This window comes from Stegodyphus dumicola, chromosome 4, assembly GCF_044657685.1.
Source record: "Stegodyphus dumicola isolate Sdum_Otavi_A_Nest chromosome 4, ASM4465768v1".
NCBI classification, from domain to species: domain Eukaryota; kingdom Metazoa; phylum Arthropoda; class Arachnida; order Araneae; family Eresidae; genus Stegodyphus; species Stegodyphus dumicola.
In genome coordinates this window covers 218,193,439-218,205,721 of record NC_140771.1, presented here as the reverse complement: position 1 = coordinate 218,205,721, position 12,283 = coordinate 218,193,439, and the positions used below count along the sequence as shown (strand labels likewise).

At 31.2% G+C, this 12,283-nt stretch overlaps 1 protein-coding gene across 1 annotated transcript in view; it reads right to left on the bottom strand.

The window, feature by feature from the left end:
- Dna2 (DNA replication helicase/nuclease 2) overlaps positions 1 to 12,283 on the bottom strand; it is a 104,612-nt gene that overhangs the window by 71,396 nt on the left and 20,933 nt on the right. Inside the window, exon 4 of the mRNA XM_035373213.2 lies at positions 3,387 to 3,633. Within this exon, the coding sequence (XP_035229104.1) occupies positions 3,387 to 3,633 (247 nt within the window). The remainder of the gene's footprint in view (positions 1 to 3,386; positions 3,634 to 12,283) is intronic.

Here is a 12,283-nt window from a genome sequence, read left to right as displayed (position 1 = left end):
AGTGAAAAAAAGGGGGAGTGATACCTTTTGCCAGCACCAAAAGAAAAAAAAAAAAAAAAAAAAAAAAAAAAAAAAACCCATTTCCAATGCAAATTAAGTAGGCTATTCTATAAAACGGATGCCAAACCATATGTTAAAATTTTAAGATGGAAGATGCATAGGCCAAAAACTGTCCAAATTGTGAATCACAGTTCTTACGAATACCAGTATGAATGGCACTGAGCATCATAGGCTTTTGGTAACTGGAAAGAAATCTAAAAAGCCAAGTTGCTTCAAAAATGTGAAAAATGCTTCCTCTTTCCTATAAATCTAATCATAATGCATGGATGATGTCAAAACTGTTTGAAGAAGAGTTACAAAAGAGGAATGAAGAACTTTTGGTCAAAAAGGGAGATTCTATGCTTGGTCGACTATTGCAATGCACACACAGATGTTGGAAACTTAAAATAAATTAAGATTTTTTTTACTTCCATATGCAACTTTGATGCAGCAATCTATAAACCAAAGCGTGATCAGAAGCTTCAAGTGTCATTACTGGAAGCATTTTGGAGAAGTATGACAATCATGTTGATTATTTTTCTTGATGGAATGCTAATGCTAAAAACGTCTTAGTGACTTGTAATAGAATCAATCCCCTGAACTTGTGTTTAGTATGCAGGTCTAGCAAAGGGTTTTGAAGATGAAAATAAGCATTTGTTTATAACTAAAAGATTAGAAAAAAATGTTGTTTCAATATTTTCAGAATGCGATATAGAATTTTTTTAAGCTGTAACTATGGGAAAATATGGAATGCGATGATAATGTTAACATGCGAAGATCCAAGTAATGAAGATATTATGGCAGAAATTAAACTGAGAAATAATATTAATGATTTTCTTTCAAATACCGATGGAAATGTTGTAAATGCAACACATGGAAAGTGAACTTTTACCACAGCAGAAGGTTGTGACACGTTATTAATAAGTTTTTATTCTCATAAACTGTAGAATCGAAACTTATTGAAACTTTTCAGTTTTTGGAAAAAGCATGATAAAATGTTTCTGTAGCCTGCATCACATCAAACACAAAAATTACATGTAAATTTTTTAATGTTTTGTGTTATTCATTTTTAGTTTTTATATTGTTCTGGATGAAATAATTATTCATGGTTATAAAGGTGTAATTTGAAGGAAGGACCAGAACCATGATATTTATAACAAAGTAATTTATCATGTAAAATTATTAAAATACACTGGAACTTGAAAAGAATGACCTATAATCATAGGGCATAATAATGATGATAAATCTTAGTAAGATTTTTTAGAAATTAGGTTTATTATCAATTTACTTTTTGTAGATGTGACAATGTTAATAAATTTTTTAATCATTATTTAATTTTTACATGGTTTTACGAGACAATAAATTTTTCTCATAAAATCCGATATAGCAAATTTAACTTCCAGTCCATTGAAGTTAATCACAGCAAAGTTTGATTGTGTGTGTATGTACATTGGTGAAATAAATTAAGAGAATTTTCTGTTTTGATCTACGATCTCCAGAACTACTTTTAATAAAATTTGGTGTGAACATAGTAGGTTGATATAATACAAATAAAATGAACATTCAACAGTTATAATAGACACACATGTTCGTGTGTAACACTCAGGGGTATCTGAGGTCTGAAACGGCGGTTGCAGAAGACACAAAAGAAACGGTTAATAGGGGGTATGGTCCCCTCTTACAGCCATACAGGCCTCGCAGCATGATGTCATAGTGGAAATAAGGCAGTTTATCAGTACCTGTGGCAATTGGTCCCACTCATTCAGCAATGCTATTTTCAGTTCCTGGATGGTTCTTGGAGGGCAGTTGCGAGTTGCAATTGCCCTCCTCAGAGCATCCCAAACATGCTCTATAGAGATGAAGTCTGGAGGCTTGGCTGGCCAATCCATCTGGCGAATATCCTCACTGTCGAGCAATTCGTCGACCAGAAGAGCTCTATGTGGCCTCGCATTATCATCCTGTATGATGAACTCAGGGACCACTGCACCCCAGAAAAGGCGAACATAGGGCTCCAAGACTTCGTCCCTATGCCTCACACCAGTAACAGAACCTCTGTCAAAGACGTGGAGAGGTGTGCAGCCATCCAACATGATGCCTGCCCAGACAATTACACCGCCACAATTGGTGATTTTGCGGACATTGGAGTGTAGATAGCGGGTTCCCAATTCTGTCCATATGAAAGTACAGCGAGAATCGGTGTTTAGGGTAAAACGGGACTTGTTGGTGAACAGAACAGTCGCCCATTGCTCCACACTCCAATCACTATGCTGCCTGCATCATGCTAATCAGATTCTCCTGTCCATAGATGTCAGAGGGACGCAAACAGCCAGTCTTCTATCAAACAACCCTGTCTCATTCAGTGTTTTGGAAACAGTCACCCTTGTTACATGGGTTCCTGCGGCTGCATACAGGTCCTGAGAGAGCTGAGAAGCTGTAGCTGCTCTGTTATACCTTGCTAAAATGGACAAATAGCGATCTTCAATGGCCATCATGGCTCTTGGACGACCTTGCCCAGGCTTTCTCTCGATGGATCCATTATTCTGGAACTTTTCTATAGGTTACATATGACGCTAGCCGTTAAATTAAACTCTCTGCATATCTGGACTTGTGATTGGCCTGCCTCTAGCCTCCCCACAATTTGCCACTTAATTCCATCATCTAAATGTTGGTGGTTACTCATTTTTACTGTTCCGATGTGAATTTAACCGACTGCTGCAAGATAACACCAAGAAATTCGCCAAGGTGTCCTAGAGAACGCAATTCATCTTACCCTCCACGCGCTTATAAAGCCAGTTTTTCTGCTGGCATAAGTATACACACACATGTATGCTTACGTACTTGCCGTACAAGATTTGCATTTTTAACTAGAAGCAGTGGGTTTCCCTTCAGTTCAGTTCTTTTCATGCAATTTGATAAAATATGCAAATTCTCTTAATTTATTTCACCAGTGTATATTGCTAGCAACATATTTTAAAAACTTCATTAATTACAATTACTTTTTAATGTTTTCAATCTATAAGTACTTTATTATATTAGTGGCATGTGTATGCTGTAGAAATACTGGTAATTTATGAGAGAAAGAATGCAAGAAATCAACTCTGAAATTTAGGTTTTTAATACTAATGCTGACATTTTTTTTTTTTTTTTTCCTTTTCTGTTAGCCAGCATTTTAACATTTTTATCTTTGCTTTTGCTTTGTTTGATAAGATTATTTAAAAAATTACTTTAAAATTAAATAAATTAAGCTTTTTTAGTGCAAATTTCAATTTTGTTTCACTGTATAGATAAAATAACATAAGAAAATGTACCATATATGCTGCTGAATGTAATGCTATTGAGAAACATACCTGTTGAAATATATCATGCACTAAACTTCCTATAATCATAATACTGTTTCCTGGTGACCACTTTGGTAAAATATAATTAAAAACAGCTTTCCTCATGCAGAATAATGTTGAAACTACAGCTGTGCTTGATACAAGAAAATCTGGATTTACTACTAGAAAACCATTATTATCATCAATGACTGCTTGCTTGTTTTTAAAATCTTCTAGCACATTGACATTGTCTCCATCATTAACCAAGGTATCTGTCCTAAATTAAATACATTTTTGAAGAAAATACATTTTAACTTTGTGCAAAAAATATTAAAAAAAAAAAAAAAAATCTTACTAGTGAATAAGTCAAGAGAAAAATATGTAAATAAAAAAGTCACAACAAAATATTCATTCCCATTCTTAGTTATTAGAGAATTTATGGATTAGTTATTAGAGAATTTATGGATTAGTTATTAGAGAATTTATGGATTAGTTATTGGAGAATTTATTCTTAGTTATTAGAGAATTTAGAGGATCAGTTTTAAAAGGCTTGTGCATTTATTTTGTCTCAAATAACAATAATAGAAGAAATGACTAAAAATATGAAGTGTCTTAAACATTATATGATTTGAAAATTACATTAAATTTGCACCAGGAAATAAAACAAGTTGCATTAAATTAACAAGAATTATATATCACATAATATACATTATAATAAGAATTTATATTATATGCATCAAATGTGTAAAATAAGTCCAAGAATGATCTCAGTGTATATCCTAGAAGGAATCAAAATATAGCATAGAAAAAGTTATTAATATTATTATATAAAGTTTGTTAGTATTATAAACTGATCAAACAATATTATAACTATGATTATTTTAAACATTATCACTTCAAATGGAAAGAAAAATTAACATGTCATTTCAAAATAAAATCACAAATAAGAAAGAATAGCAGTGGATAAAGAGATAAAAAAATATATGAATTAAATGATATCTAGCTAGAAAAATAAAACAAAAAAATATGAATGAAGATTTTACTATTATTATTTTTCATTCTTAAAAAAATATTCATATTAATTTACAGTGTGTCCATAAGTTACTCTTCTGATAAAGATATGTTTTAATGTTTTAAATAATACAGAATAAGAGATAGGGAAAAAAAAAAAAAAAAAAAAGACTGGACTCAATTTTCAGCACTTCAAAGAATTTTATATTCATACATTTCAACATGAGCACCATTAGCTGCTTGGAGAATACTAAGTGTTCTCAATTTCCTTCATGAGGTTATTAAGCATTTGTAGAATCACAGCAGTTGTTTCTGCAGTGATCTGATTTTTTTAATAAGGAAAACATGCACAAGTGTAACCCAATGACTGGAGTCCCATCCTGTTGGCAAAAAAATTTGGTTGCATTTCTTCTAATTGTGGTACAGCAAACAATTTCAGCATATCGAAGCAAACGTCCAAATTGATTCATAACTCAGAGAGAAAGAACAGACCAATCACTTTATTATAAGTTCATGCATACCAAATATTAATTTTAGGGCTACCTCACTTAATTTCTTCTATACAATGTAGCTTTTCTGATTCTGAAATTCTGTAGTTATTCTTCTGAAACATAAAATGTTGCTTTGACAGTAAACAAAATTTTTTGAAGAAATTGATTATCATTACTGATATGGTCAAGAATACATACAGAAAATTCCTTACTAATGACTCAACTATTAGGTTTGAATTTGTTAACAAATCTGCAATTGTTTCAACCATCCAAAAGCAATTTTATAAACAGATGACCTGAGAATTCCTAGTGCAGGCTGGCACAGTGAATGTGGTTACTGGTATTGTGCACAAACATGTCTTGAATGACAGAAACATTTTCATCATTGACTCTTGGTCTACATGCATCTCATTTATGCAAAACATGCCAGTTTTCAAATCACCTCTGAATTGTTTTTAGAGCTTTTGTTTCATAAAACCAGAGAACCTTCATTATTTGATTGCATGATGCAATTTTATCTGTAAGGAAATAAGTCCTCTGTTGCCATTCCCAAAAATTAAAACAAATGAAATTACTTGAACTTAAGATATATCAATATAAATTTCTTGTTATTTATTATAATGTTATGTTTAATTTTATTTAATCATGTTTCAATTTTATTTTGCTATTCAGTGATTAAACTATGGACAGCCTGTACATTCAAGACAATAAGTATTTTTCTAACTATAACAATACATTTTTGAAAAAGGTAGTTAAGTTACCTTCTTACTGAATGCAACTATATGTTTGAGAAAACATGTTTCAGTTACTTTCAATATGAAATGCCTGTTACATTATTACACAAAATATATCAAATACTGACAATTAAGCAGTAAGAGAATTTAGGAACTAGTTTAAATTATAAAAGTTTCTCCCTTTCTAATTATAAAAGTATTTTTAGTATATTTGTATTTAAAGAGAAACACTTACATTGCACCTCATGTGTATGAAGTAAAATGATGACATGCATTAAATGTCTGCAATATATTTACATTACACTGACAGGAAAGAGTTACACTTCCATAAAACCATCTCTCTTAACGAAGAAACGTATTAAATTATTTTAATAGCTAAGCAATCAGCTATTAAATAATATTTATTAATAATCAGCTATTAATAATATTTAAATAAATTAATCAGCAGACATGCATAAGGTACCAGTAAAATATTTCAGTACTTTACAGCAGGGTTTCTTAAACTTTTTTCACTTGCGACCCCTTTTTATCACTGAGATTTTTTCGCAACCCCCAGGACCCCATAATATTTACAAACATTTTGTGTGACCCCATAAGTATTGTGCAAATGCAACACATGCATGAGTGAAACTGTCAGTTTTTTCACTTGTACTGTAGTATACTATTGCAGTTTTAGGTTCTAATTTTCTAACTTTAATTTCTAATTTTAAGACATAGAACAATGTGAAAATTTTAAGTAAGTAACAGGCGAAATGACAGCGTCACATGCAAAGGAAGGAAAATGAACGTTTATATTATAAAAAGAATGCGTCGAAACTTTAAATTTTTTCCTTCGTCTGTATTGTCTAACCTTTGTTTATTTTCAGATACATTGCGTAAAAATATTTGATAACTGTAAAATTATTATAATACGAAATATCAAAACTGCTAAACTTTTTGGCGACCCCCTGCTGCAGGTCCCGCAACTCACAGTTTATAAAACCCTGCTTTACAGGACTGCCCCATATGGATGCATAGATTGTGCTCAGTCTGAAACTGCTTGGGAAAAGGAAACAACATTTTCAAAAGAGGTAAGAGATAAAACTTTACTACATAAACTACCCAATTTAAAATAAATGATAAGATAGTGAAAAGTGGAACTGTTTATTTTGACATATAATACAATACTTCTTAAGATATTGTATAAATTTTAGAGGTTTTTTTTTTTAAGGAGTCTGTTTAACAATGAGCAATCAAAGAAAAAATTCAGAAATGGCTTAAATGACCCAAATAGTATTCATTAATTTTTAATATTACCCTAAACTTTAACCACATATAAAAATTGGCTTATATTATAACTGGGGTTTTCAATCTATAGATGAGAACACTTATTCAAATTTATTATAATAAATCATTTAAAATTATAGCACATCAGATTTATGAGGTTATCATCAGATTTACATGAGCAAATGCATATAATCACACAAATATGCTAGGCAAATATAACTGACTCCAGAATAAAATTACTGAGATAATATCACAAGCTTTCTTTTCATTTCATATACAAGTCATTGATCAAATTTACAAATTAATTATTTGGCTAAAATCTTCTTGAAGCAATTAATATTTAGGGAGTAATACGAGAATTATACAAGTATTTTTTACACATATAATGTATTGGTTGGTATTAAAAAAGCACTCAAAATTTGCCCTTTAAACTCAATATTCTTATCCCATTTTATTTAAATAGGAATTATAATAATTCTTAATACATTACTTAAATAGGAAAGACGTCTTAACAAAAGCATTGGTTCCCTGGACTTTAATAATGCTTTTGGGCCCCTGCTTACACCACTTTTTTTATAGGTTCTCAATAAATTGGCCAAAATATGGGCTGTATACTCGTGAGGCCCCCAAACAATGCCATTAGTGCCAGTGCACTATGATGGCACTCACAAAAAGTACTTCATGAAAGTATAAGGGTCATTCAAATGAAAGTGGCATTGCTATAATAACTCCACCATTTGAAGAGAAAAGTGACTGCTCATGCTCCTACAGAGAGCACAGAGTGCTTCGAATGCATGCAATATCGTCAGATCCCACTAGATCCGTGTGTGATAGCATTGGAACATGTTAAAAGGTATCGTTAGCATCATGGATGCCTCCAAACGATGTCAATGTGCAGTCTCGCAATTTTTAACAGCAGAAAATGTGAGAGCTTCTGAAATCTATTGTCAAATGCAAAATATGTATGGCATGGAGTGTATGAAACTCAGATCAGTATTCTGATAGCGTAAGGATTTTCATAGTGAAAGAAGCAGTACTAACAACAGGCCACGACCTGTTCAAGCACATGTGGTGATCACCCAGAAAGCAGTTGCAGATGCGAATCATCTCGTGAAAATGAATCAGCGAATCTCCACTTAAAAAATAGCGAAAGAAATGTCTATAAGCATAGGAAGTATGCACACAGTACTGCGTGAAAGGTTGCGATACCGCAAGGTTTGTGTACAATGGAAGCCAAAACATTTTGACAGAAGAGCAGAAGATTCATCAGATGTTTGTTTCCATACAACACCTTATGCAGTATCACAAAATGGGGAGCCAATTCCTTTCAAGGATCATTACTGCTGATAAAACATGGTGCCATCACTTTGATCCAGCCACCAAAAGCACCCAGGGTACCCATCGACTCCTTCACTGCTGGGATGCTTGTTTCAACCTACAAGGCAATTTGTCTAGCCTATGAGTTACGTATGTATTACTTCTTTCTTTTGTATACTAATTTATATTAATATATTAAACCATTTCTCAAACCGACTGTAGTGCCACTTTCACTTAAATGACCTTTATAATATATGGAAAACTTCTCAGATTTTGAGAAATATTATGGGGGACAATACTACAGACAGAGATTCGGCACTTATGCATTATCGCAACCACCCTAGTAGAATTCACTATATTTTTAGAATGTACCAAACTCTAGTAACCATGTGCATAAACATTAATCAGACAATCATGCTCATAGTTAAAGCAACGTTGACATTTTCGTATACTTTTCTTTTTGTTTTGTTTTGTTGTTGCATTCAAGTTCCAACAGATTTTTATAAACAAATCATGATATTTTTTGCATTCAACTCAATCATTTGTCGAATTTGCCAGCAATGGAACTGTAATTCTCTGATTTTTTTTAAGCAAAAACAGATCACTAGGCACATGGGGAGAACAACAGCAAAAAAATTAAACAAAGATTTTGTGAAAACTTTGTGTTTTGTTTTTTAAATGTATCATATGATCCTTAATTAATAATTTAAATTTATATTTTAAAAATGCTTTTACTTTTGATATGTTGATAACATTTGCCAACTTACGATAAATATCAATAGTTTGCAAATGTTTAAAAAAATCATAATGAAGATTGTTGATTTGAACCCAGTAAAGAATTTTTACCTTTTCATTAGTAAAAAACTATTAAAATATACCAAGATGGTTGCATTAATACATATGTACCAAAGCTTCTATTCAGGCTGTTCAAATATTTGAATATTTAAAATCTCTCTCCTACACCTTTAGAAATTAGAATATCATAATTCACAGAAATACTTATATAAATAAAACCATAAAATGAACTCCAATTCTATGATTTAAAAATTTTAAACTGAACCACAACATGAGTGGATTAAAGGAATGGATTAACTGAAGATGGATATTTAATCATTAGAAAGATATATACATAAATCTAAGTGATATTAAAAATTCTGAAAATAAGCATAGTGACAATGACTTTGAAGAATCAAATATAAAAATATCTTATATATGATATTACGATATACATATTATATATGTTTATATATGATTATTACGATTCAAATTTCATTGATTATAGTTCAAAATTAGAAAAATAAAAATTTATTAAATTTATTTCACTCCTCATAAAAATAGTGCTGATAATTAAACTTTGCTATCTACTGCTAATTTTTAGCAAAGGCAACTTTACCCATGAGACAAAAATGATGCATTTAATTCAAGCACATTTAACTATTTTTTCAATGTGGCAGAATTTCAAATTTTTATTACAATAACCTGATAAACAGAAAAACGAAACTATAACAGAAATATTATTAATTACAATATAACATTAAAAAAATTATTCTCAAAGTATTTATGAGCTGAACAGATGCCAAAAAATAATGGCATAAAAATATATTGTCATTGCAAACAGTAAAAAAATTCTTTTAACTAGATATTCTCAATATACAATAAATTATTAAATAATTCACTGCATATAATAATAAACTAAAAATTTTGCTATACAAATCAGAACTTTTTCATAGTAATTCCAGTAAATGGATCTTTTGCTGTGATACAGTACAAAATCCGAGATCGGATTCGTCGGGACTTCGGCGATTCCGGATTTGGGATTTTTCCGCATATTAGATCATAAGTTTAAAGCTTGTAAGATGGCACATAGAAACTATAAAGTTAAAAGTATGAAACCATAATTTATGAAATAAAGAGCAATTATGATCTAAAAGGTATCAAAATTTACAAAAAAAAAAAAAAAAAAAAAAAAAGCTTAATATTTATTTGTTTACTTTATTAAACATTCAAAAGTAAGTTATTTAAGTTGCTTTTTTTGTGCTAATATTTTTTCTTTAATTCTGCAGCCATAATTTCTTATTCAGTTACAAAGTTCCATTGTTCAAGTTCTATAAATGTTGTGTCGAGAATTCTGACTAACTTGTCGATCAAAATTTTTTTCATTTTCAATAACCTCTCTGTCCCTTTCTTCACCATCGGTAGTGGTATTTTCTGGATCTAGAACCATATTACAAATTTCACAGTCTGTTGATTGATAATTGGGGCATTGTCATCACAATGAAAAACTTCTGTTATATCATCTTCATTTATTACCGCTATTCGAAAACCTTCACATTCGTGGCTATCATTTTCATCAACCTCGCCATGAAATATGCTAGCTGGCCACAAATTATGCCAAGCATTTTTAAAAGTATCTGGAGACGCAGCCTCCTGCAATCTGGCAATGCTCAACAAAGCAGATTTTATGCTAAAATATTTCAAAAATTCTTGAATAGTCTTGCCATTGTTCAAGAAATTTAACATGGATTTTAAAAATTCTACTTTATATTTGCATTTCAGCGAGCGCACTATTCTGATATCCATAGGCTGAATGATTGATGTACAATTTGGAGGAAAGAATACGGATACGTTATCCTTCAATAAAACTAAGCATGAGCCAAACAGTTGTCTACGCTCAGGACAATTTTTTCATGATCAGGAAAACCAACCAAATTCTGCTGAGCCTCAGGTATAAAATGATTTCTAAACCAATCATCCATTAACATTTGTGTAGTCCGTGTTCTTTTATTTGCACAATACATAACAGGAAACATTTTACTCCTTTAAATGTTCGAAGTGGTATATTTTTTCCGATTACGAAAAGTTTAGACTTGTGCGTTCCTGCCGCATTTGCGCAGCTAAAATTGTTGGTCTCACTTTGGAATCTTTGACACGAGTTGGAGCCTTTTCTACAGAGGCTGCCAAGTAAGGTATTTTGCATTACATATTCACAAAAAAGACCAGTTTCATCAGCATTGTAAATTTGTTCTGGAGATCATTGTTAACTATTAATAAGTTCAATGAATTGATCTGCAACTAGTTTAGTAGCTTCAGTATCAGTTACTTTGTCATGATCTTCACTTTTTAACATACCGAATAATTTTTCTGTTATTCGTTGCGAGCAAGGGGGGTCAGCATCCACAAAAATTTCAAAAAGTTCCTTTTTCTGTTTTCTTATGTCAGTTGACTTTCCAATGACATACTCCTCACATAATTGAGACGGATATACAGTTATCCATTTTTTGCAGCAATTCCACTTTTTGTTTACCAGACATCAAAACATGCTTTCACCTTTGTAGATCCTGTTGTAGCTCTGGAATTAGAAACTATTTTCGACATGATCAAAAGTTGAAATTTTACTTTTCATGAAATTGCTGTTATAAAAACAGCCAGCAAAAAATAATTAAGCTGGATCAAATCAGAGAATAAAGGAATATTGCAATTTGCCATATTTCCTGAAATTTCTTGGAATCAGTAGAGTATAATTTTTTCCTAGCTTAATAGTGTCCGCAATACATTATTGGCTATGTATCGAGATGAAAGACGAGTTGTTCTGCTAAATTTTGCCTTGCCTCTATCGCGCTCTGAGACAATTAAGCTTGATTGTATTAGTTTAGTTATTATACTTATGTCTAATTCTTGCACATGCTTAAAGCATATCTGAATCATGAATAAATTTCCACATATACATAAGGCTTATCGAGGGCTGACACTAGGTATTACCACCTGACACAGTCTCTGCAGGTCCTAAATCAGGGTTCATAGCCACATTTTAGTTAAAAAATAAGCACCTATAAGCAGTTTTCAAGCACATTTTAAGAAAAAAATAAGCACCTGCTAATTACATCATACACAACTGCATAACCTTAAAAATTAGACTTGTAATTTAAAATATGAGAAATGAAGTACTTATTAAGAGAGAATAAGCATTACCTCAACCATGGAAAATAATTACTTTTTTTTGTTTTTAATTTTAAATAATAGTTCAATTTACAGAACTAGTTTACAATGAGAGGAAAAAAAAAAAAAAAAAAAAAACACCTATGAAGAACTAAACTATATTACAAGATTT